This window comes from Cervus canadensis, chromosome 28, assembly GCF_019320065.1.
Source record: "Cervus canadensis isolate Bull #8, Minnesota chromosome 28, ASM1932006v1, whole genome shotgun sequence".
Taxonomy (NCBI): Eukaryota; Metazoa; Chordata; class Mammalia; order Artiodactyla; family Cervidae; genus Cervus; species Cervus canadensis.
This window is the reverse complement of record NC_057413.1, coordinates 20,037,162-20,063,334: the sequence shown is the minus strand read 5'-3', so window position 1 is coordinate 20,063,334 and position 26,173 is coordinate 20,037,162. Positions and strand designations below refer to the sequence as shown.

Here is a 26,173-nt window from a genome sequence, read left to right as displayed (position 1 = left end):
ATCTGAGTCCTCCTAAGAGGAGGGTGGGAGCGTGCCTCTGCCTTTCCCAGCGGGCGCTCCTCTTTCCATGTCATCATAGCTGAGGCTGCTGTGTGTTGGGCACCTTAGAAACATTATTTCCTTTAATCCTTATTATGGCCCTCTGAAGTAGATACTGCCTTACCCCAATTTTAGGGGAGAAGACTTTGATAGGTCACATGACTCGCCCAAGAGTGCACAGCTTGGAAGTGGTGGATTCCAGCACAGTGGATTCAGAGCTGGGTTCTGAACTTGCTCATCCCATTGCCCTTGAACAGATGGTTGTCTTGCCTGGTGCCCCTCTCCTCTCCTCACCCCTTCTCTGCCAAAGGAATGGAAAGTTCTATGGGCTGCAGCCACTGTGAAGGAGGGATGGTTCAGGTGTTCACCCTCCTGCCCTGCCCTGGACTCTCCGAAGAGTCAGATGAGGTCCCTGGGCAGCATCAGTCATTCTCCACCCACTGCGTCCCCTAGGGACCCACATACCTCACCCCACCCCCCGCCATGGTCATATTTCTAGGAGCACGAGGACCTTGGGATAGGAGACCTGGGTCTCTCCCCTTCAGAGAAGGTCTGGACTGGGGACTGACTCTGACCTGGGGGTTAGATCCCAAACCGGAAAGAGCCTGAGAGCCTGGAAGGAGAATCCTCAGGCTCTTACTCACTCTCCCCCTCACCCAGTGCTTCCTGGGATCAAGTTGGGACAGGTTAATCCCCTGGGGACAGTTGGGTGGCCTCTCCCTGGGAATGAAGATCCTGGTGTTGATGGAGGCCCTGGCACACCTGGCTCTCCTGAGTCTTCTAATAGGGCCTTAAAGCCTTTAAAGAGCCAGGGAGACGGTCCTGGAAGTGCATCTCAGCGGGCACCATGGCTGCCGCACTGGTGCTGCTCCTGGGCCTGCAGGCCTTCACTGGCTACGGTGAGCACGGCGGGTGTAGGAGGCAAGATGTGGACTCAGGATCCAGGGAGAGGGCCAGCTCTTCTAACTCCATCTTCTCATCTTTCTTCTGCCAACAGCTCTGCTGATCCCATCGGGGACAGCTAACTCTGGAGGTCTCCCCACCGTCTCTGCAGGTCTCCCCACTGTCTCTGGGGATGTCTCTGCAGGTCTCCCTACTGTCTCTGGGGATGTCTCTGCTGGTCTCCCTACCATCTCTGCTGGTCTCCCCACTGTCTCTGCTGGTCTCCCCACTGTCTCTGGGGATGTCTCTGCTGGTCTCCCTACCATCTCTGCTGGTCTCCCCACTGTCTCTGCTGGTCTCCCCACTGTCTCTGGGGATGTCTCTGCTGGTCTCCCTACTGTCTCTGCTGGTCTCCCCACTGTCTCCGGGGATGTCTCTGCTGGTCTCCCTACTGTCTCTGCTGGTCTCCCCACTGTCTCCGGGGATGTCTCTGCTGGTCTCCCCACCGTCTCTGCTGGTCTCCCCACTGTCTCCGGGGATGTCTCTGCTGGTCTCCCTACTGTCTCTGCAGGTCTCCCCACTGTATCTGCAGGTCTTCCCACTGTCTCTGCTGGTCTCCCTACTGTCTCTGCAGGTCTCTCTACTGTCTCTGCTGGTCTCCCCACTGTCTCTGGGGATGTCTCTGCAGGTCTCCCCACTGTCTCTGCTGGCCTCTCTACTGTCTCTGGGGATATCTCTGCTGGTCTTCCCACTGTCTCTGTGAGTTTCTCTACAGTTTCTTCAACACCTGGGGCTTTGCCCAGTAATCCTCAGACTTTAACTCCGACCATTTCTGGGAGCGCATCAGGAGCAGCATCAGCGTTGCCAGGTGACACTTCTGTTGCTCAGTCCGTCTCTGAAGAGCTCTTTGGCTTTGCCTGCAGCTCTGGGTGGGGGCTTCCTGTGCTCAGCCACGAATAAATCGTTAGCTCCCAGAGCCTCACTGAAGCAGTCCTGGCTTTGGTAGCTATACAAAGGACCCCCTTCTGCTTTTCAACTTACCAACTTTTTCTCTTGTAGTTAGTGTTTTTATATCCTGCCTAAGACATTTTTTTGCCTACTTCAAGGTCATGAAAATATTCTCCGATGCATTCTTCCAGAAACTTTAATTTCAAATTTAGAATCTTTGAATCTAAGAATCTTAGCTTTCAAATTTAAGCCTATGACATATCTCGGATTAATTTCTGTGTATGGAGTGAGGTAGGGGTCAAGATCCCTTTTTTCCTCTTAACCAGTTGCCCTGTAACTATTCATTTCAAAGACTCTTCCTCTCTCCCCACCATTGAAATGTGTGAGTCCCTTTATTGAAAGTAAAGTGACCAAGTCTATTTCTGGGCTCTCTTCTGTCTGTTCTTACTCCAGGGCCACAGTCCTTAATGTCTGCAGCTTTGCAGCCAGTCTTAAGGTCTGGTAGTATAAACCTTCCACTTCTGTTTTTAAGACTGTCTTAGCTTTTCTCAGGCCTTTTATTTTCATTTACCAAACACTTGCCAGGATTTCAACTGAGAGGGCACTGGATGGAATTTCTGCTTCCGTTCTTGCTCAGATCTCCACCTGTTTTCCCCTCTGCACTTCTAGGATCTGTCTCCCCAACAACAGCCCTGGGAACTGCTTTACCCATGCCTGGGGCTTCCACACCAGGTGTGGCTGTCTCAAGTGGTTCCACAGCCACCGCAGCTGGAGCAGCCACCGCCTCCTCTGGGCTCAGCGTCCCGACCAGTAAGGCGCTCTTGTTTGCACTGGGTCACTGACGGGCAGGCACCCCAGCTCCTGGAGAGGAGTGTGAAAGTGTGAAAGTGTTCATCATTCAGTCGTTTCCAACTCTTTGCAACCCCATGGACTGTAGCCCACCAGGCTCCTCTGTCCATGGAATTCTTTAGGCAAGAATACTGGAGTGGGTTGCCACTCTACTGTGTTTTGAGTACACCTAAGAACATCCCCAGTTCTTCAAAGGGTTTCAGTGCCCCTCAAGCCTCTGGTCAGACCAGAAGCTGGATGGCTGTCACCTGATGACTTTCTCAAAAGGTTTTCGACTTTATTCCTCGTGGCCCAACTTGCCTTTGCCAGGCAACAAGTATCCCCTCCCGAGAGCCTGTCCTCCTCCTCCTTCTGTCTCCCTCCTCCCTCCCGTTCAATCCAAGTCTCCCCACCAGGCAGTCTGAGGGCAGGAAATGAGCGAAGGGAAAGCAAGAGGACTGGTTCTGGCTCCCCTTAAAGATCAGAGTCAGGGTGGGGTGGTGAGGAAGGCGGAGGGGGCAGCCTCTGAATAAGCTGAGAGACCTTCCGGGGGACTGTCAGAGTGCAGAGGCATTGCAGATGAGAGAGGTATAACAACAGCCTGGAATATGGAGGAAGGTTCAGAAAGACAGAGAGGCATGGATGTCAGTGAGGACTTTAGAGACTGACAGACACGTCCACAGGTGTTAGGAAAGAAGTGAGTGAGGTTTGGTGTGATGCCCTTTGAAACCCCCTCCACTGAAATTCTGTTCCCAAGATGACAAGACAGAACTCCGCCAAGCAACGTGGTCTCAGAGTCACGTAGACATCAGAGTCACAGAAGGAAAGATGCAATGTTACAGAGGGCAGTGGGGAGTCGGGGGACTGAGGTCCCACCTGCCTCGATCACTGTCCCCCTCTGGTCCCCAGGCCCGAAGCCACAGGAGAAGGGCTCTGTCCCCGACTGGGCCATCGTGTTGATCACTCTCTCTTTGGTGGCAGCAATTGTCAGCCTACTGTATGGTATCAAAAAGGTGAGTGAAGCTGTGGTCCAAATGTGTGAGTCCCTGAGGCCAGTGGGGCTGGGCCCTGGTGCCCCAGAAGGACAGGGGCTTCAGGGGAAAATGACAGCTTACCACACTTAGGGAGGGATGAGGGGAAAAAGGGCCACAGTCTGGGTGGCTGAGAGGAGACATTGATTGGGCAGGGATGGGGGGGTTGGGCCACTGAAAGAGAGGCAGGGGAACGCTGCAGGCTAACTAGCCCAAGGAGGCACTACATTCAGCTCTAGGCAGTGAAGAGTCAACTTCATGGAATTACGTTATAACTTGGGTTTTGAATCCTGGCTCTGTCATTACAGCTGTGTGACCTTGTGCAAGTTACTCAGCCTCTCTGTGTTCTATATTACTCAATAAGTAATAACTGACACAAATAGCACTTATTCTGTACCAGGTATTGTACATATTTTAGCTCACAGCAGCCCTGTGATATAAGCAATATAAGTGTCTCTTATTCTACTGATGAGGTAATTGAATCCTGGATAAAATGAGAATGATATTGATAGAATTCCATCTCAAAGGGCTGTTGGGGGGTAAAATGAGCTTACACATGTAAACTGCTTAGGTGCTTGGCACATAGTAAGTGCTCAGCAAATTAGTCTGGTTCATTATCCTTACTGTTTTTGCAGAAAGAGGAGCTCTGAGAACCTGAGTTGTTGAGGGAGGCCGCAGTCCATGGGGAGAGCTGAGAGCTGGGCAGCTTAGTTAACCTTCCTATCCATCCTTCATCTCACAGGCCTGCGAGTTCCGGAAGGAGATGAATATGGGGTGTGGCTGTGGCTCTGTGACCCCTTATGGCTGCCATCACGATGCCACTAGCCAGAGCTACTCTGGCAAGTGAAGGGGCGCGGCCGGGATCGCCTTTGCCCCTCTCCTGATGGCCTTCCTCCTTCCTTCCCTGAGCAGACTCACTCAAGTCACTCAAGACTCTGATGCAGTTTTCTCATCTGTTGAAGAAAGGACCAGGGCACCATGGTCTCCAGGGGTCTTCCAGCCTACATGGAATCCCTATTTGGGTGGTTGGAACCTCCTCTCCTCACCCTTTCTTCCTATTCCCATCCTCTTTCCCAACTATCAGAGAACTTAGCTGAGGACACTTTGCTTGGGACCCCTGGGGAACAGGATGGGGGTCCCCCTTTCTATAAGGAGCCCCCTTGGGCTGGCTTCTGACCCTCTTGAGACCTTCAATTCTCTCACCTCAGTACAGGTGAGGAACCCTGTTCTGTGACGCCCCCTGCCTAGACTGCTCCAGGTGGCTTGTGGACACGACTCTTGCTAAATAAAACAGTAGCGCTCCCCTGGTCTCCCAGCCATTGTGTATTTGTCCAACTGCATGGGCTTCGCCATTGGATAGGTACTGGCCAGGCCTGGTCTCTGCCTCTTACCAGATGTGTGACCTTGGGCATTTAAATCACTTCCCTGAATCGAGCTTGTTTATTCTCAAGCTGTAAAATGAGGCTGACATTGCTAACCTCATAGGTTACAACAAGGTAAGGTGCTCAGCATGTTTCTCTGTACCTAGAACAGGTCAGACATCAGTAGCTGGTCGGGTTGTTTTGTGACCCTCTCAACCCAGGTGGTGCGGTGGTATAGAATCTCCTGGCAATGCAGGAGATGCAAGTGACACGGGTTTGATCCATGGGCCAGGAATATCCCCTGGAGGACCAGGAAAAATGGAGCAACCTACATCCAGTATTCTTGCCTGGAGAATCCCATGGACAGAGGAGCCTGGTGGGTTGCAGTTCATGGGGTTGCAAAAGAGTCGGACATGACAGCCCTTATGTACACACAACCTATTATAGCTCAGACACAACTTCTTCTGACATCAAGAGCCTGCACATACCTCTAGGTTCCTCCACCTCTGGTGCGTGTGTCCTCTGGGGGACGTTGTGGCTAAAAGAGAATGGGGAATGTTTATTTACACAGCGAAGGCAGAGAGTCTCAACCTGAGCACTACTGATGTGAGCTGGAGAGTTCTTAGCCGTGGGGCTGTCCTGTGCCTTGCAGGATGGCCAGCAGCCCCTCTGGCCTCTACCCGCTGGATGCCAAGAGCAACCCCCTCCAAGGTGGAACAAGGTTGTCTCTAGACATTGCTACATGTCCCCAGGGGGCAAAGTTGCCCCTCCTTGTTGAGAATCACTCTCCTGGAAACCTGGGTCCCTGAAGGAAAGCATGGAGGTGGGGCCAGATTAGTGGAAAGGGGGATTTTCAGTCCCTCCCGGATCCAGATGGAGTCTCCCCACCCTGCAGGACGCATTGCCTGGGAGGCAGGCTGCCCAGTTCTGAGCAGTCAGGCTTTGGTCTGACTCCATGGAGCCTAATTACTCTCCCACTAATTGCGTTAATGAGCAGGTGGCCTCTCCTCTTCCCTTCCATTCCAGCCCTGCCTAGGTCCTAGGGACCAATCATATCAATACTGAGATGGATTCACAAGTTCGGCCCTCTAGTCCTCCCATGAGCCCCGCAGCCCCAGGGCCCTGGCACCCTGCCCTCCGGGTCTGGCCCTCTCCACCCCCTCTGCCTGCTCCACTCGCCCCCAGAGGTAGGAGCTAGCCCTGGCTTCCACTCCATTCAGCCGAGTCAACACGACTGATCGAGTCCCATGTGCCAGGCCCTGGCCCTGGTGCTGGGGCTGCAGCAGCGATCATGGTAAAGACCTCGCCGGCAGGCTGCTGATTCCCCAGTAGAGGAGACTCACCGTGAAGAAATTAAGTGAGCAGTAGGGGCAGTGACCCAAGAAGAGCCCGGGACCCACAGCTTCCTCTCTCCTTAGAATCCCAGGGAGCCTGTCCTCCCCCTATGCCAGCCCCAGGCACTGTCTCCTGGGAGCGCAGTGTATGAATTTTGACAACCTCTGAGCTAACGTTTGCTTCAGGCAGGGAATCAGGACATAGGGGAGAGGGAGACTCCAGGGAACTCCTACACATGAGCGATCTGCATTTCTGTTTAGGGGTGAAAGAGGGCTTGCGGGCAGAGACAGCAGCGGGCCTGCCATTGGCTGTGCTGAGGTGGGAGAGGAGGGGGCTGGGGAGTGTCTGCTGAGCATCTGTCTGCTGAGCATCTCTGCCAAAGACCCTGGCTTCAGTGCCTCTGGGTGGCCTGGACCGGCGGCCACCCCTGCTGAGGGATACGTCAGTCCCTGGGGTTCCGTGTCTGCCTTGTCTCCGTCCCCACTGTCCCCACTTCTTGATGTGTCATCTCTGGACACCTGGAAGCACCTGTCTTTGCAGGAGCCAGCCACTGGAGGGCTTTCCCCATCTCTGCTCTTTCACCTCATACTCATGGGCAGCTCCACCCAGGGCAAAAAGAGTGACCATGTGTGAGTAAGGGGTGTGGAGAGCTGGCCTGACGTAAGAGAAGTCAGAAGGGGAGGGTGCAGCTGAAGAATCAGAATTTGAATCTCTCCCCAAACCCAGGCATGCAACCGTCCCCCTCCCCATCCCGCCCCAGCCAGATCTCAGTCTTTCTAGAAGCCACCGTCTGCTCCCCACCAGCCCAGAACCCTGGACACCACCCACCTAACCCCTTCAACCTCTGCTGGGGCTGGGGCAAGAGTCGGTCCCTCCCAGTTGCCTTTCCCTGCCCCCAGATCCCACCCCTTGGGTAGACACCCATGCTCCCTGCTCCATGACGAAGCCGCTGTGGTCTCCGGTTATCAGGGCTCCCCTGCGAGGCGGGGCAGTTCCATTTGTTTAAGATTTCAATCTGAGGAGCCCCAGCCCCCGTGACGTCAAAGCTGGGGCCATATAAGCTGAGGGGACCCCAACCCACGGCCTCAAGCAGCCATCCAGCTCCGACATGGCCCAGCCAGCCCTCTGCATCCGTTCCGTCTTTGGCCTCCAGTGCTTCTTCCTCTTCCTTCTCACCTCTTGGGAGGCAGGTAAGATGCCCTCAGAGGCGAGGGGTCACCATCACACAGGGACATAGAAAACAGAGCGGAGATGTTTCTTAGCATGCATATGGTTGACCAATCATAGATATGAACAGCAAGTGAATATGTGGTGGGAAGAGGGGTGGGTTCTGAGCTGCTGCATATGGTTGTCTAGGGTGTACACTGCTCAAATTTGCCAGCCGAGGGGCATGTTGGAGATGAAACACAGCCAATGCTCTGCTTAGCTCTGCTAAAACTTGACCTGCAAGGCTGCAGACACCAAAGATGGGTTTCTTTCCGTCTGGATGAAGACACTGGCTGCTGGCAGTCCTGGGCAGGCAGCAGTGAGGATCTGACACTCCCTGAGCATCTGCTTTGTGCAAGGAATTCACGGGTGTTCAAAGTACTTCATCTCGTTTCATGTCCTCAAATCCCCTGAGGTGATTAATGATATCCCATTTTTATAGTGAGGAAAGTGAGACTCAGAGAGGTAAAATTCTTGTCTAATATCACAGAGGCAAGCTGGGATCCTGCCATGCCACCCCCACCACTGTCCTCAGGGCACATAAAGAGCATTTCTTTCCCTGTTCTGCACCAACCTGCGTTCCAGCCCTGGCTCTGGCCCAGGTACTTGGTCTGGGCTTCTGTAAAATGGGAGGATGCACCTGGCCAACTGGTTACTACACACCAAGTGTCATTCTAGGCATTTCATCTACATTTATTTACTTAATCCTCATGACAACTCAATAAGGTGTGTGTGGTTTTATCCCCATCTTACAGTTGGGAAACATCCCAAGGCTTTGGGCAGAAAGTGAATATAGAAAAGTTTGACGATGGCCAGTATGGGAAAAGAATCTAAAAAAAAAAATAGAAGAGTGGAGATATATCTGGTTCACTTTGCTGTACGCCTGAAACTAATACATTGTAAATCAACTATATTCCAATAAGAATTAAAAAGAAAAGTTTGACAAGCCAAATAGACCTCACCAGGTAAAGTGAAATTGCAAAATTAGTTCACTTAATTAAGAGAGAGTTCTGCGACCAAAACTGAGGAGCGGAGATGCCCAAACATTGGGGCAGTTTGGAGGGGCCTGGGCAATTCAGAGGAGGGTCTTTACAAGGTAGACAATTGGCAGAAATAGGTTCTGAGGGACTCTCTAGGTACTGCATAGAGTCATTCACAGTAATAGCCTTGATGACCTTAAACCAGGGCCCAGAAAGGCCTGAGTATGGACACTCTGGGGCAGGGGAGGCAGCAGCTTTTCCTTCCAATAGGTGTTTGACCGACGGTGACGTTTCTCCTTCCCTAAGCTCAGGGTCGCGTTGAGGCTGGAGGGGCCGGGAGCAGGTGATGGGGCTGATGGTGGACAGTAGGGGCAGGGGCCGAGGAATCTCTCAGCGTCTCCACCAGGTCTCAGCAGCGCCGTGATTGGAGGCCCTTCCCCCCCACTTCAGAGGCACCAGAGCCGCCCTGAGCCATCACCCCGGTCTCACCCACCTTCTCTTCCCCTTCCCATTAGGCTGACTGTCCTACCTGCTGCTTTCCTTCCCTCTGTCACGCTTCTGCCCAGGGAGAGGATCCTGTAGAGGCAGGAGGGACTGAGTCTCGAATCAGCTCTGCACACATTCACTTATTTTATTTTTCTCACTTTCACTTTTGAGGGAGATTTACTCTAGGGCAGTGGTCCCCAACCTCTTTGGCACCAGGGACTGGTTGCATGGAAGAAAATCTTTCCACAGACAGGATGGTGAGGGGGCATGGCTTCGGGATGATTCAAGCACATTACATTTATTATGCACTTTATTTCTGTTATTATTACATCAGCTCCACCTCAGGTCATCAGGCTTTAGATCCCAGAGGTTGGGGACCCCTGCTCTAGGGCATAGGACAGGCGCAGGGCACCCTTGAAATGTGAGTTCTGGAGCAGGACACGGGGCTCTGTGGGTGAGGTCTGGGAGACGGCCATGCTAGAGCCTGGCTGGCTGGGACCGAGGGGATGGTGGGGAAGGAAGGTCCCCCAGGTGCTCGGATCCTGCAGAGTGGAACAAGCGGGTAATGGGTGGGGAGGGCTTGAAGCTGGGGTGAGGTTGGGAGGGAAGTGGAGTGTGAGTCAGGGCCAGGACATGGCTGTGTCCAGCAGAGAGTGAGGCCAGGGTGGGGAGGGAGAGGTGTCAAGAGGAGTGGATGAAGACCTTTAGCCCACAACGCCCTGTCATTTACCCACAGGACCAATCAATACTCAGACGCAGATAACTAGATCCTAGAACCCCAGAGTCTGCATCATGCCGCCACAGAACCACAGGTGCAGGATCTAGATTAAATCATCACTGCAGAAAGCACAGATAGGCCTGAGGTGCTAGGGAGAATCTAAAAAAGACATTTTCCTACAGTAAGTGTCATTTGATTTAATTTCTATGACAAAAATAATATAGTCTCATCCTAGAAACTGAAAAATGGGAAAAATAGAAAATCTCTTCTAATAAACCCCAGTTGCTCAGTCAAATATGTGAGTGTATTTCTCTTTCATCTTTTTACTATGTCTGTGTTTTAGGTCACATGTTGTGCTTAAACTATATAGACACTTTAACAAGCAAGCAAATGGAGTAAGCCATTTTTGAGGGATGGGACATTAAGAAATATCAGAAATAGTCTTTTGGGTGAGGCTGTTATGACAGATATCAGAAATAGTCTCCATGGAGACCCCATGGCACAAGCTACTTAGTAGGATGTCCATATTCTTTTCAAACTAGTGAAAGAAGCAGATATAACAGACCTTTGGAACTGTACACACAGTTTTGATATTGTAAGATTTGTTTTCATTCTTTTATCCAGGGTGAGTATCTACCTCCAGTGTCTTATGCTAAAGCCAGATTTTCATCTTTGTCTATACCTCAGTGACCAAAACAGTTCTCTTTAGATCATTTTTATAGTCAGCAAAATGAATATCTCATGGTGAAAACTTCCTAGGAAAATCAAGTTGCTACCAATGGTAGATCTACTAGAAGACACGATCATCTCAACCCGGAGGTTTAGTCACTGATTTGCCTCAAGACTCAGGACCACGGGTTACCTTGAGCTTCAGCTCCAGATTTTATAAGCAACGGTTCCACAGCTATGTGATGTAAATCTGGAATTCTAAAATCTAGTTATCTAGGTCTAGTTATTGACTATGTGGCTCCTGTGGTTAAATAAGCGATATCCCAAAACTGGTCAGTGAGAGGTCTTCTTTCAACATCTTTTCATCTCAGGGCTCCATTACTTAACACAGTAGAAGTTAACCCTTAGTCTCCCAACTTTTGGAGGTCACAATTACTTTTTTTTTTTTTTTTTACTCAATAGGCATAATGAAAATCTATTGGCATGGCTTCTGAAAAGTTTTCATCAGTCTTGAAAAATTCCTTCATTTATCTATTCAACAAATATTTATGAAGTGCCGCCTATGGCCCAGACATTGTTCTAGGCTAGAGACATAGTGATGAATAAGACACATAAAAGTCCCTGCCACTGGGGGAAGTAAACTGCACTTAATATACGTTAGAAGGTGATGAGTGCTATGTAGATAAAACAGGAAGCAGCTCAGGAATGTGAAGGGCTGCCATTTTGAAGGTGTGGTCAAGGTAGGCACAGAGGTGTAGAAACCAGGGCAGGTAGGAGAGACACCTGGGGCTGTAGAAGGCTGGAGGGCAAGGCCACAGGGTCAGCCTTCCCTTACTACCAAGAGAAAAACAGGAAAGTCTGAGATTGTTTCAAAGGCTACAATTTCAAAGACTACTAAAGAGTCTTCTACGCTTCAGAATCTTCAGTGCTCCATACTTCCTATAGTCTTCACACTAAACTGGTAGGTTGACATCGTTATTCACTGTTCAGGCCATGAGCCTTCAGAGCATTTAAGTGGCCTGAGTGAAGATGCAAAGCTAGTGAGGGATAGTGCCTGGACTCCATCCTGTCCTCTGACTCCTTAAGGCCAGTGGAATTGGCTGTTCTGAACTGCCCATCTGCCTATTTCTTCACTCCATGGATATTTAATCATCCCTTATCACACTTAAAAGCATCTGGGGTGTAGTGAAAAGCCTATCTTTGCCAATTACTCACCCTCTTTGAGCTCCCTTTTCTCACCTGTAAAATAACAAGATCATATACTTGCCTCACAAGTTCATGGTGAAGATTAAATGAACAAGTACGTGAACAGCATCCTTCAGGGATCCCACCAATGTCAGTGTTCTTTCTTCCCCAAGATACTGGGCTGACTTATGGGCTATATCACTGACTCAATGGACATGAGTTTGAGTAAACTGCAAGAGTTGGTGATGGACAGGGAGGCCTGGCATGCAGCAGTCCATGGGATTGCAAAGAGTTGGACATGACTGAGCAACTGAACTGAACTGAGTGTGGTCTTCACCAGTAAAAGCCTTGGCCTGGGAGCCCAGAATATGTGTTCCAGTTCTGGCTCAACCTCTTATCTGCTGAGTGTCCTTGGGGAGATTGCTTAACGTCTCTCAACCTTGTTTCCTCATCTATAAAAAGGAGAGGATAATAAATTCTCAATCTCAAAAGGTTGCTGTGAAAAGTAAATGGTTTAATACATGTCCTCCTTCATAAGACCTGCCTGTCTCTCAGTAAGTGTTCTAGAAAGGTTGACCATTGCCATGGCCAAGTCACCATTGTGTGTAAGTTATCATTTCTCCAAGAAACTTGAGTTTCTTTGCTGTAAAACAGGGACATTGACAGTTTCTGAGATGCCTGTGGGGAGCTGGGAGATCAATTACCCTAGAAGACAACCCAGAAAGAATGGCTATGAGGTAACTGGCAGAGTGCCTGGCCCCAAGAAGGGCCCCAGTAAATGATAGCCATGGGTTTCCCTTGTGCTTCAGTGGTAAAAAACCCTCCTGCCAATGTAGGAACCACAGGAGACATGGGTTCGATCCCTGGGTCAGGAAGATCCCCCGGAAGAGGGCATGGTAACCTACTCCAGCATTCTTGCCTGGAGAATCCCAAGGACAGAGGAACCTGGCCAGCTACAGTCCATGGGGTCGCAAAGAATTGGACACAATGAGTGACTGAGCACATACATACACACACATGATCAGTATTGCTGCCAAGAAAGTCGGAGAATGACTCCAGCCAGTGAAGAGAGGGCCTGATGGTTCAGCCCTCCTCTCTCCCCCCAACCTCGAATCCCATCAAGGGACTTGGGCTTCCTTCCCGCTCTTGACCCTTTCTTGTCCACCCGTATTTCTTTCAAGGACTGAGTTCCTCAACCATCAGCCCTCCTAAGCAGTCAGCAGGCAGGTGGGTGGATTGTGGTTTCCTGTGATTGGGAGTGCGTCCAGGTTCTGGTCGCCACCTTGAGCTAACAGAGCCTGGAAATCTCAGTTATGTAACGATGCTATCTCTCACTCTTCAGTGCTCTCCTGGCCCTTACTCTCCTGGTTAGATATCAGAGACATCTCCTCTGTCTCCATTGGTTGTTCTTCCACGGAGTTAAGGCCCATATCTGTTCACTGATGGGGTTCACACCCTGTCCTTAAACATACTTGGTCCCTGCCAATCCAGCTGCCTCATTCACACCTCCTAGGACTCCCAAGTAAACCTCTTTTTCTTTCAAAAAGGCCACCTTCATCTGTCTCAGAGGGCTTCAGGTGTGTGAGAAGGGGGAGCCAGTGGGGAACCATAAGGGTTGAGTCCTCTCTTCTGCTTCCTGGGATCCAGATCCACCTTCATCACCATAATGAAAGTTTCCCAGCCCCCTCTTCTGCCCACTCTCTGTCCCTCTTTTTATATTCTCGTGAGTCACCAGTGTCTACTTACTGTGGGAGGTTTCGCTAGAAGTCTTTCTTAGTCTCTCACACAGTTACATCTGGAATGGAGCTGGACTATTATGGAAAGATGGAGATTAGGACATTTATTCCCTTTCCGCTCAGCTCTGCCGTGGAAAGACAACTCTATTCCATAAGTATATAAACTCTAGCACAACACTGGCAAAGCAAAATACCAGTCAATAATTCCTCTCAAAATCTTACAATGTGATAAACTGGACAGGGGTAGAGGTTGTAAGCTCAGTCACTAGGTTGTGTCCAACTCTACTCAACTCCTGGACTGTAGCCCACCAGGCTTCTCTGTCCATGGAATTTTCCAGGCAAGAATACTGGAGTGGGTTGCCATTTCCCCCTCCAGGGGATCTGCCCGACCCAGAGATTGAACCCATGTCTCTTGCATGTCCTGCATTGGCAGCTGGGTTCTTTACCACTGTGCCACCTGGGAAGCCCGGGTAGAAGTTGACAGTCACACAAACAACTGGCATGTCACATTGAAGGTAGCAGGAAAGAGTAACTAACAAAGAATTTTTTGAGCGCTGAGATGAAGTTGGAGCTTATTTGCTGAGAAAGATTAGGAAAAAGGCCATAAAGCTAGGAAGATCGAAATTGAGGAGTAAGGAGCAGAGGTGGAGGGGAGAGAGGCGGCATTCCTGCTGAAGGCACAGCCACACACAGAGGTCCAGAGACTGGAGGTGAGAACGGGAATTAGATAGCAGGGTATTCCAAAGAGACTGGCTGGGGAGACACATCTGGGATAACAAAGGGAGCCCTACAGATGACATAGGAAGGGAAGCAGGGGAGAGCATGGAGGAAGTTTCTTATTTGCCTCTCTCCCTTCACAGGTGCTGCCACACTTCAAGAACCCCGGAAAACTGGCGAATCCTCCACATCTGATCATTTGTTCTCTCTGACTCCAGCCCCTGTTTCCATTACGCCCTCTAACCACACGGCTCTTCATTCAGAACACAGCTCTCCAGACCCCCTGAAATCTACAGAAACCCATAAGCCAAAGCACCGATGCACTACCACGCGCCGCTGCAAGCTGGCTCACCGCGCTGTCAGCAACTCCCAAAGCGCCACAACTCAAGTTGCTCCTCCTGCTTCTGAACAGAACTCCAGCAAACAAGGAATCGAGAATAAATATGCTTCTGAGTCTAATGCCACCGCTAAAACAGATAAAGGGTCAGATAGCGAAAGACTTACAACTACAGTATCCAACAAAAAGAATATCACTTGTCTTAAGAGCACAACAAGTAGATCAACAGTGACAAGCAAACCAGCCAAAGTTGTCACATCAAGTACCACCTCAAACAAGACTACTGAAAAGGCAACACAAAAACCAGGAAAAGGGTTTGACGGCAAGCAGTCAACCATAGGGGGCCATGAGAGGACCACAGGAACCCCAGAAAAGTCCACGGAACATGAAGGAAAGACCACGGGGGACAATGAGAGGGCCACTGGAGCCTCAGAAAAGTCCACCCAACACAAAGGAAAGACCACATCAAACCATGAGAGGACCACTGAAACCTTTGGAGGCCCCACAGGACACGGAGAAAAGATCACATCGGGCCATGAGAACACAGCAGCCACAGAGAACATAAGACCTCCAGTGAAGGTCACAGGAGACGCATCTGTCAGCACTACATCTCCTTGTACCAGTAACACTGAGGCTTCTCGGCGTGTACCCACTGGTTCCGTTACACCCACCAGGTCTATTGTGTCAGAAGTCCCCAACAACAAGAGCCATCCACAGCAGAACAAAGATGACTTACAAGGAGGTGTCCATGAGGGAGAAACAGAAGGGAGTGATTCCTTCCCCGCATGGGCCATAGTGGTTGTGATCCTGTTGAGTGTGATTCTCCTTCTGGTGTTCATAGGCCTGATTGTCCTGGTAAGAGAGAGTAATGCCCAGGGGGTGAATCCATGGAACAGGGAGCTGAGATGATGTTATGGATCAGAACTAGAGGGAATGATAAGTCAAGGAAAAGTGGCATGGTGTGGGAAAAGATAATAGAGGGAGTGTGGTGGTGGAAACAATGGAGAAAAAAAAAAGATGCATGGGACATGAAAAATGGAATTGGGAAGCAAGCAGTGACTGAGAAAAAAAAGCTGTGAAGCAGGGAAAATGTAGGGGCTGGAGACAGAGTCTGGGGGTGAGAATAGGCAACATTCGGATAAAGAAAATAGGACAGAAGAGGAAACTGGAAATGAAGTCTGGAATTCTATACTGAATCTGGGACTGGAATAAGGATTAGGGTTTGAATGGAATCTTGGGAAAGGAGCAAGTCAAAGGTTCAAAGTCAGGGAGAACAGAATTGAGGACCTGAGTTATGGGTGTTGATAAAAGCAAATGGCATGGCAGATGGTACTCACTTCTCTTTTCTCCTCCCAATCACAGGCCTGCTACTTGGCTCGAACACGCCGTGCATTGATCCAGAACACTGAGAATAATGACTCGGAGAATGTTGGGGGCTCCAATTCCTACCCAGTTTACCTGATGGAGCAACAGACTCTCGGCCCATCCCAGACCCCTGGCCCACGATGATCATTCAGAAGTTGCCCACCCCCAGCTTTTCCATGACCTTTCCCTTTCCTGGATGAGACCCATATAACAGGGACCCACAAGTGTGAGTCCCACAAGTGAGACCCACATTTCTATCCCCTGGACTCCAAGAAGGGCAAAGAACTGAGAGTTAACATGCTAACACTTCAACTGCTGTGCTTATTTAAACCAGTCAAGGAGCAAGGTGATAAAGCAAAAAGGATGTGAGGTTGGGGTATAGAAAAGAAAGAATGAATAATACAAGCGAGTGTTCTCTGAAGAAGATGATGATCTGAAAATGAAAAGGTGTTTGATGGATGTATGGGGTGGAGATCAATATAGGACTCTGAGTCCTGGGAGGGGCAGCACAGTTGGGGAGCCTTAGAAAGCAATGCTCCAGACCTGACCGAGTCAGGATTACAGGCAGGGGGAGTCAAAAGACAGAGCCTCTGGGTTTCAGGACCAACCTATGTTATTTCCACCTCTCACTTAGAGTTTGTGTGTGGACAGGTTTGTCTCTCAGTTCCCAGGGCCCTTGATTTTTTTTTTAATAAAAAAAAAAAAAAAAGATCTGAGAAGAAAAGAGAATTTCCTTCTCCACCCTCTACATTCTCAGAAAAATTCCAGGAAAGATCACCCCACAGAATGATACCTCCCACCCAGATGGCTCGTCCCTCTTCCTTCTGAATCCCTTAGTTTTTCTAAATTCTACAGTGGGCATCCTGTTGCTGGGTTGTGGGTGGGCGCGCAGGGAGGGATTTTTGTTTGGCCTGCAGCCTCTTCCATAAATCTCCACCCCAGGCCTTCCTTGACAGTGTTCCCCACTCATCATTTATTTTCCTATCCCTTCCCCTAAAGCCCCAAAGTCTTGGCTTTTTCCTGTAGGAGTCACCCATCTTCTCTACTGCCCCCATCCTCTCTCTTCACACCTTCACCCCAGATTCTGATTTTTCTCCTTACAGACATTTCATCTGGGTTTTTCTCTCCAATTTATTACAGCTCTTTCATCTATTACTGATTGGGCAGAAGGAGAGTCAGCTGATGACAGATAGCTTCTTTCTATCCATTGGTCTTTCTATAATAAAGTGTAAAAGAGTTATAAAGTAAAGCATAATAATTACTGGACTATCAGTTGGGAGAAAGTCCTGACATGTGCCTGGCTTTAGCTGTGACCTTGCAGAGAACCTTAAGCAGGAGTGTCTAGAAGTCAGGGATTCTTTGGAGTGTGAGGAAGAGAAGGCTGAATTTCCATTGCTCCTAAAATGGCTCATTCCTGGATTTCGAGAAGAGTCAGTCTGAATTCATGCTTGGCTCATTTGCATGGTGACAAAATGAGGAGAAAATGGGTTAGTAAGCAAGTATTTCTAAGTACCTATTATACATTCTGTTGAGGATTACAAAGAAGTATAAGACATTGCTCTCATCTGAGACACCAAAACAGGAAAGTAGGAATTAAGTAATTCAATAAGAGTTATCACAAGGCAGTACTACACAAAATAAAATAAGACTCCAATGAATTAAGCCCAAATTTATGCACATCTGCCACGTCCGGTACTCATTAAGACAGCAGCCCTGCTTTAAAATCATTCTGTGTCCAGACGTAGGTCACAACAGAACACCTGCCCATCATCCATGCAGCTTTGAGTCTCACCCTTGCTAGAAGAGGATAAGGCAAGAGTGAAAGAGAAAGGCAAGAGAAAGGCTCTCTAGTTTGCCAAAGGCCTTCCAACCTTGACTCAGTCCAGAATCAAGCAGCAGGGTCTTGGGCAGCTTTTTGGCAACCCCCTTTGTGGGAGGCTGGAAGGCCATCACGGACACCAGTCCTGGTCTGGATCCTCCTGTCACTGGATCATCTGCCAAGACCCAGCTCTGGGCTGGGAGGGCCCTCAGGCCTGAGGAGCTCTCTGTATCTCCCACTGCAGATCCGTAACGTGGGTTCTGAAAAGCAGGCAAGCCAGGTGCAGAGGGAGCCCAACATATGTGCCTAGAGAGAGCCTGGAGGCAGAGAGGGATGCCTGGTTCCCAGAGAAGGCTGGGGTGCTGTAGGAAAAAAGGAGGAGGCAGCTAGGTTTCCAGCCTCTTGGCAGATGGTGACTGATCACGTGACAGCTGCCAGGACAGGAGGTCATCCGCCCTGGGAGGAAAGCAGATACCGCTAACCCCAGACTCTTAAACACTGAATTTTCCCAGCCCGGACCCTAATCAAAGAACTCAAACAAAATAAAACAAAACAGCCAACCCGACCAATGCCTCCCTCTCAAGGCACCAAAATGGAGCACTAGGGGTCAAAGGGCGCCCGTGTGGGGGAGTGGGGAAGTTCTTCATCTCCCCAAAGCAAACAGGGACTCTGGGCCCCAAGGTGTGGCCTTGAATGTCTCCCTTCCCACTTGTCTCTACCAGGATAATGATCACTTGGAAATCTAAGGACAAGTCCTTTAACAAGCTCTGGAGCTGGGCTCGGGTTAGGAAAAATTACTTACGGAATGAGTGGCAAGCCAGGGAATCGGCTCCCGGCTCATCGCTGCCCCCGCTCCCGGGGCCCCAGTCCTGGGGGAGAGGAGAGCACTGCCCTGGCCGGGGGCGCCCAAGACCCCAAGGGCTGGAGGGGGCTCCGGGTGCGAGAGCAGAGGGGGAACCTGAGCAGCTGGGGCGCTGGGTGCCCCAGGCGGGGAGGGCTGACGGAGGCCTCTGTCTCTGGAGGCCCCACTTGACCTGCGGCTGCAGAATCGAATCCGGCTCACCTTCTGGCGGTGGGCGGCACCAGAGGGCGACAGTCCCCGGCTGCAGACTCACCACCCTAGCTTCCCCCAGCTGAACGCCCGGCCTGGTGGGCTCCGGCCGATGCCCTCCAACCGCCCGGAAGCCCCTCTAACCAGGGAGAACATGGGCAGGGGGCTGTTTCAGGCGAGTCCCCTCTCCTGGCCTCATCCACAGTCTCTCAGAGCCCCACAACCTCCACGTAACATCTGTGCCCACGACATACTCTACTTGGTTTTTGGCTGTGTGGGAATGCTGTGGGATTTAGTTCCCTGACCAGGCATCGAACCGCAGCCTCTTGTGCTGAAAGCGCTAGAGTCTTAACCACTGGACCACCAGGAAAGTTCCAGCACCCTCTATCGTCATCTCTGAATCCACCCAGGCCTCCTCCAAAGTCTCTGAGACTACTGGGCCTCAGCAACAACGCCCGTGTCCGCCATAGCCTCCACCATCAGGACCACAACATCTGAGGGCACCATGGCCTCCGTCCTCAACCCTGAGGAGGACAGCTGCTTACACAGCCTCTAACACCACAGCAGTCTCCACTAAAACTTCTGTGCCCTCCACAGCTACCACAGTGCCCAGTGAGACCACCACAGCCTCTATGGTGGCATCTGTGCCCATCACGGTCTCCACCAATGAAACCACCACAGGCTTTGAGACCACCCACCATCGCTTCTTCCATAGCCTCAGGAACCCCTGTGGGATCTGTGCCCACCCAGGCCTCTGAAACTACTGCGGCCATCTCAAAATACTGAGTATTGGTATTGGTCCAGGGGATGTGAAGGATACTTCACAAGTCAAATCTTGCTTGTTATTTGTCTTTCCAAATAAAGTGCTGGAACACAGCCACACCTATTTGTTTACATCTATAGCTGCTTTCCAGTTACTTTGCATAATTGTGACAGAGACTGTGACCAAATAGCCTAAAAATCTACCATCTAGCTCTTTACAGGAAGAGTCTGCCAACCTTGTTCTAGTCCAAGACCAAAACTAGTTTTTTTTCATACTCTGGCACTTGCTGTAAAAAAAACCCATCTCTGCACTTGCCATCAGCACTCATAATGGAACTGATTCTACCCACTTTGTTCCGACTCCTTCTCCTATTCCAGTGACTGAGACTGTTCTATCAGCGTACCACTTCTCATCTAAACACAACATTGCTGCGGACACCACCATCTCTAATGCCTCTTCTGTTATCAGGTCCTCCCTCCTTGTCTGAGTCCCCCCTCCTCCCACCCCGGTCCCTGGGGTCACCATCTTCTTCATGTGGGTCAGGTTCTTCCACATATATTTGGAGCACACTCAGCTCGACTTTGTTGATCACCACGACTGTGCACAATTATATCACTTCTGCTCCAAGTCACAACCATTGCCTCATCCCTGGATAAATCTTATTCTGTCATCTCTTCCTCCAGCACCATCCTTATACCCAGTGACTAGATCACAAGAATATCAGACCCTATTCCTTTTATCCCAGCACACCCTCTTCTCTGTGGGTGGCCACTTCCATAATTGAATAGATCTCCCACTTCTCCATCAGCCATGATCACATTTCCTCAATCTTCTGCCTCCACCATCCTCAGTACCATCCATGCACGTATTCTACCTCCTCTTCTGTAAGATACTCGTCTCTATTCTGGGGACTGTGGCCTTGGGAGAATCACTTTCTACTGTCTCTCTTCCCACCACAACACCTCCCCTCAAACCAGCACCACAGTTGTGTTATAGTCAACCCCTCTGCTCTAAGTACACCTGCCTCTCCATTAATCTTCTCCACTACAAGTGCATCATGTTGGGTAATCTATTTCCTAGGCACTAGGATCCCTGCAACAAAACCCAGATACCCCCATCGCTGTCACCCCAGCTCCTGGAGAGAACTCCACATCCCTGAGATAGCCCTGATGCCCCATATACCTCTGGCCTGGGCACATCCATTATTGGAGCATCATCCACCACCACAGTGGAAAGGACTAGGACCACCAGGACAGGATGTCCCCATGAGCCAACTACCAGTCCTGGAACCAGCACCATCTCCCATGAAGCAAGCCCTGTCAGCACGGGCACAAACACAGTTAGTGTGATCCACATGCCAACACATGTGCTTCAACCAAGTGGATATTTGCAGCCCTGAGGCATCACCCTCATTTCTCTGGCTGCAGCTGTGGCTGAGTTGGACTAACGCAGGACTGAGTTTTGTCTGGTGAATTACTGTGCATGGAAATGAGGGGACCCACCTAGAAGATGAATCATGAATGGGAATGGAATAATAGAACTGGGACCAGTAAGACATTCAGAATGAGAAAGCAGTGTGTGGCAAGGCACACAAATGCTAACCTCATCAACACGGGAGAGCAGCAGGAGCAAACTTGTATTCTCACTAAGTCAGATTTATTGGCTTGTTGCACCAAAGGAGACTGTACACTAGAGGGACTAAGGAGCTTCTTACCAACTAAGGAAGAGGCACTGTAGTGTTGAGGAAAGCATGGAATTTGGGTGCAAGTTAAATCAAGCAGTTTTAATAAGCTTAGAACAAAGCAGGACTGTGTGTTTGAGGATCCGCAGCAACTGGAGACTGTGAAGTAGACCCGGTTTCCTTGGAAACTACAAAGTTACAAGAGACCTGGAATGTTATTCAGAAAGTCTCATCTCCCCCAGGGGTAGGAATTCCAGGCTGCTTCTCTATGGCAGAGTAACTTAAATTCTCCAGATAAGAATGGGCTATTTCCTTCTTACTGATAAAATTTCAAATGGCAAATTTGCAATAGTCTATGATTTCACAAAACTAAATTTTTCATTGACAAAATCATCAAAAGTGAGTAAGTCACTCAAAGAAGGGGGATGTTTTGATGCTTTACAGCTGCAGTGTGTCCTTGGGAAAAATACTTTCAGTGATCTTTGCATCTTGTTTGATCTACATTGTTATCCCAGCCTGGTGAACTGTAAGATAGACTTGTTACCTTCTCCATCAGATTTTTACTTTCTCACATGGCTTAATACAAAGGCCACAAGAGGGAGCAAAACAGAAAATATAAATGATAGATTATATAGCAAGAAGTAGAAAAAAAGAAAACAAAGATGAAGTGGGGGCCCAAGAGAGAGGTAAGTACGTGGGTCTGTGTGGTGTGGATAGAGGCAAGGACAAAGGAAAACATATCTTTTTTTAAAAAATAGCTGGAACTAAAACTGAGTATTAATTTTAATTCTGTAATTCCTAAAAGACAAAGCAAGAAGACTACACTGTAATGTATTCCTTCTGCCAAACTAAAGACACAAGAGATTTCCTGAGAAGCAAATTGCATTTTCAGAAAAAAGGCACTCTCAAAGAAATCAAGAAATTTATCACGTGAATCCTGTAATGAGACAGTAGACTCATAATAGAGTCTGTCTTCCACTATGATTTTGTAAAGGATCCAAAGCACATATAAAAAGGGGGCATTTCTTAAACTGATCTTATCTAAAATCCAGCCCACTCAAGTTCTCCATTTCTCATTTCAGGAGCAATATTTAAAATATTTACCAGCAGAATGGCACAGGCCTTGGTTTTGGTGCAGAGCCTGAGAAGAATCCTACTGTGTCAGGGTTATTTCTTTCATCTGATTGTGGCAAGTCCTGGGGTCCTGGGGGAAGGTCTTTGATTGGAGGGACTTTGCTCAGGGGGCTGTGTACAGTGGTTATTTATCAACTGATAGAGAAGAATTTTAATATTTTAATAACTGATGTGACCTGACCTTTATGCACAAATCTGGGTGCAAGTCTAGAATGGAGTATGAAGCACTATAAATTCAAAACATCTTCCCTACGACCTGAATCCCAGTAATTTTAAGGTGATGTTTGGCTGTGATTTTCATTTTGGTACTCCCAGGTAGATCCTCAAGTGTGTCTGCCATTCATGTTGAACACACCTATCCAAGAGTGTGACTGTAAATAAAATAACATTTAGCAGTGAAAAAAAAAAAAAAAAGCTGGAACTATGCACTAAAAAAAGGGATCTTTAGAAAGGGATGAACATTTGGCCCCCAACAGATTTTTCACTGTCATAGATATCCCCACATGCTAATTCCCAGGATGAGGGTAAGGGGCTCTTTTCTCCTGTTTTATGATTTTACCCAAGTGAAAAGAAATTCACTTTTGTAGGTGCCTCTTGTGTGTGTATATGTTAGTCACTCAGTCATGTCTGACTCTTTGTGACCCCAAGGACTGTAGCCCACCAGGCTGCTCTGTCCAGGGGATTTCCCAGACAAGAATACTGGAGTGAATTGCCATGCCCTCCTCCAGGGGATCTTCCCGACACAGGCTTTGAATGTGTATCTCCTGCACTGCAAGGCAGATTCTTTACGGTCTGAGCCACCAGGGGGTACCTCTTAGCACACCTCAAATAAGTTGGACACAGTAAGGGAGGGTAACAAGAAAATACCCTTAGCAAGGACAGAGCCCCAGAAACACCCGTTCTTGTATAGAGGAGGCTTCTGAGCTTTGAGAGCTGACCTATTTGGAGGCCTAAAGCCCCCGACAGTTCTCTGGGGGTGGGACAAGAGTGACAGCCACATGCCAGTGGCAGACGGCATTTCTGCATTCTATTCTCCATCCTAGTTTTAACCCTCTAATATCTCTCTCTTGTTTTATTTTTTAAAAATATATTTATACTTTCTGGGGACTTCTCTGGTGGTCCAGTGATTAAGAATCTACCTTCCAATGCAGGAGATGTGGGTTCGGTCCCTGGTCGAGGAACTAAGATCCCACATGCCACAGGGCAACTATTATAAGCCCATGAGCCACAACTATAGAGAAGCCCATACACCTCAACAAATACCCAGTGCAGATGAAAAATTAAAAAAAAATATATATATATATATACATATATACACTTTCCTTTTTTGGCAGTATGTACTCCTGAAGTATACTTCAATGTATGTAGGATAAGCCAGAATAAATACACAATAAATAAATGAAAAATCCACACACCAGCCACAAATGGTTGCCATAATTTATAATCAACATACTTGCATTTCTTATTTCAGATTCTCTGATCCCTCCCAGTGGGGAGAACAAATTGTGACTTACTAGCCATGGACAATCCTCTAATTGTTTAAGGTAAAGATGTAATAATAATAACTAGTACTTTATTAACTGTGTACTAGGTGCGAGGTCCTGGTCTAAAGTACAAGAAAGCGTTGTTCCTCCTTAATTCTGCTTACCCACCTTTGGGGCGTGTACTCTTATTATTCCATTTTACAGGCTAGACACTGGAGTCAGAGACTGAAGGTGCTTGTTGAAGATCACAGGGCGAGGTGGTGACAGAACTGGGGCTCTAACCCAAGTCTACTTCACAGGAGAGTCTGTGCTCTTAGCCTCAGTGTTTAAAGCTGGTTCTTCAACTTTTAGTTCTTAATGGGCCTTCCTTTATCTTAAAAAATAATTGAAGTGTAACTTACAAGAAGTGCACAGATCTCAAGTGTACACCTTGATTACTTTAAAAATGTGTACGTACCCGAATAACCACCAACCCATTCAAAAGAGTGAACATTCCTAGCATCTGAGTAGTTTCTGGTGTCTACTCCCTGTCAATACCTGCCCAACCAAGTATTATTCTGACTTCTAATTTATGAACTCTCATAAGCTTCTTGTTTTTACCTGCCCTCATCAACATGTGACTTTCTTGGTTGCTAAACACAATGAAAGCCTCCCTATTTCTGGGAGACTCTACTCTTGGCTGTGGATTTGCCAGGGTAGAGAGCAATGATTGTAGCATTCACATAGAGAATATATAAGTGCAGTAATCAGGAAGGCTGCTTTCTCAGAGATGCTGAAAAAAATAAATAAATAAGAGGAAGAGACACACACACAAAGAATGGATAAAAAGAGAAAATGTGTGATTTTTGGCAATCCAAGTTTTAAAGATCTGAAAGAAAAGGATTTAACTTTAATTATATACATTTTCTCTTTTATAAGAATTTTTAAAATAATTTTATTTATTTATTTTTGGCTGTGCTGGGTCTTTGTTGCTGTGTGGGCTTTGCTCTAGTTGTGGAGATCAGGGGCTACTCTCCAGTTGTGGTGCTCGGGCTTCTCGTTTCGGTGGCTTCTCTTGTGAAGCACAGAATCTAGTAGGATGCACGGACTTCAGTAGTTGTGGTGCCTGGGCTCTAGAGCACAGGCTCAATAGTTGTAGGCACGGGCTTAGACGCTCCGCAGAATATGTGATCTTCTCAGATCAGTGATCGAACCTGTGTCTCTTGCTTTGGCAGGTGGATTCCTTACCACTGAGCCTCCAGGGAAGCCCCTAGAAGGACATTTCTATTTCCCTGATAAAAAAAGAGGCATGTACAACCTCCATGACCACAGAAGTGGCATTGGTCTGGACCTTGACTCAGGATTGGGCTCTGGAATGTTCCAGGGCCTAGAAAATGAACTGATTCATGGAGGAGCATAGGCTTTAGATACAGGGTAGGCCATGGAGAGTGCCACGAATTGATGAAGGACAAGGAAGCCTGGCATGCTGCAGTCCACAAGGTTGCAAAGAGTTGGACACGACTGAGCAACTGAACAACAACCATGAAGGAGGTGGTTATGGCATGAATCCTGGAGGGAGTCAAAGACTGGAGGGAGCCATGACGAGGGGCATAAAGTGGATCACAGACAAGGCCACCAAGGAAAACTAAGAGGAAGGGGGAGTGTGGACACAGACTGGATATGAGGGAGGCTTTGGAAAAGGAAATACCACAGAAGAAGGGGGTTATAGAAGACAGGGGAGTGATTATAAAATGGGTTGAGATGGACTTCCAATGGTCTTCAGAGAATTGGCCATGGAGATGGTCATGAGCAAGGTAAAAAAACAAAAAACAAGAGCCAGAGAAAAGACAGAGGTCACAGAGGCAGGATAGCCAGAAATACAGAGAGTGTTCTGGAGGAGACCTGCAGCCTCATCATATTTGGACATGAGCTCAAATTAAGATACTTCCAAAGCTTCACCATAGTTCAGAACCTCTTAAGAAGTCACAGTGACCAACCGTGCAACAATTTCTCTGCTTTCGTAATGCACAAGTAATCACCTGTGCCCTTTTCAATTTGGAATTGTTTTTTATTTCCTCAGGACACAATGTGACTGGCAGGAAGAAGAATAACATTATTACAGCTTAAAAAAACACACCAACTCGTATTTCTGGTGGCAAGATGACTTATTTTTCTTTACCTGTTTGAGCATTCTTTCTTTCCCCTCCTTTTCCCCTTTGTTTCTGAGTGCTTACTATGTGCTTAGCACTGTACTAGGTAACTTTAAATGCACTATCATTTAACAAGTTTGAAATTGTAATCTCAAAACAATCTTTTGAGAACTTCTACTTTTCTACTAGTGGACAGGATGCATTAACCACCCCTCTTAATGAAAGCAACAAACATTGCTGGATAAAATATTGAAAAAAATCTTTGTAAATGTGTCAGTCACCTGGGTAG

The 26,173-nt window shown here is 48.5% G+C and overlaps 1 protein-coding gene across 1 annotated transcript; it reads left to right on the top strand.

The window, feature by feature from the left end:
* Positions 1-7,461: 7,461 nt before the first annotated feature.
* On the top strand, positions 7,462-16,534 carry MUCL3 (mucin like 3). Its single transcript, XM_043450210.1, has 3 exons — positions 7,462-7,614; positions 14,265-15,313; positions 15,821-16,534. Exons 1-3 carry the CDS (start codon positions 7,533-7,535, stop codon positions 15,965-15,967), a joined length of 1,278 nt encoding a protein of 425 aa, XP_043306145.1. The 5' UTR covers positions 7,462-7,532; the 3' UTR covers positions 15,968-16,534.
* The last annotated feature ends 9,639 nt before the right edge of the window (positions 16,535-26,173 follow it).

Coding starts and splice junctions, on each gene's coding strand:
- MUCL3 (XM_043450210.1), top strand. CDS start 7,533: ATGGCCCAGCCAGCCCTCTGCATCCGTTCCGTCTTTGGCCTCCAGTGC. Junction 7,615..14,264: donor TCTCACCTCTTGGGAGGCAG/GTAAGATGCCCT, acceptor CTCCCTTCACAG/GTGCTGCCACACTTCAAGAA. Junction 15,314..15,820: donor TCATAGGCCTGATTGTCCTG/GTAAGAGAGAGT, acceptor TCCCAATCACAG/GCCTGCTACTTGGCTCGAAC.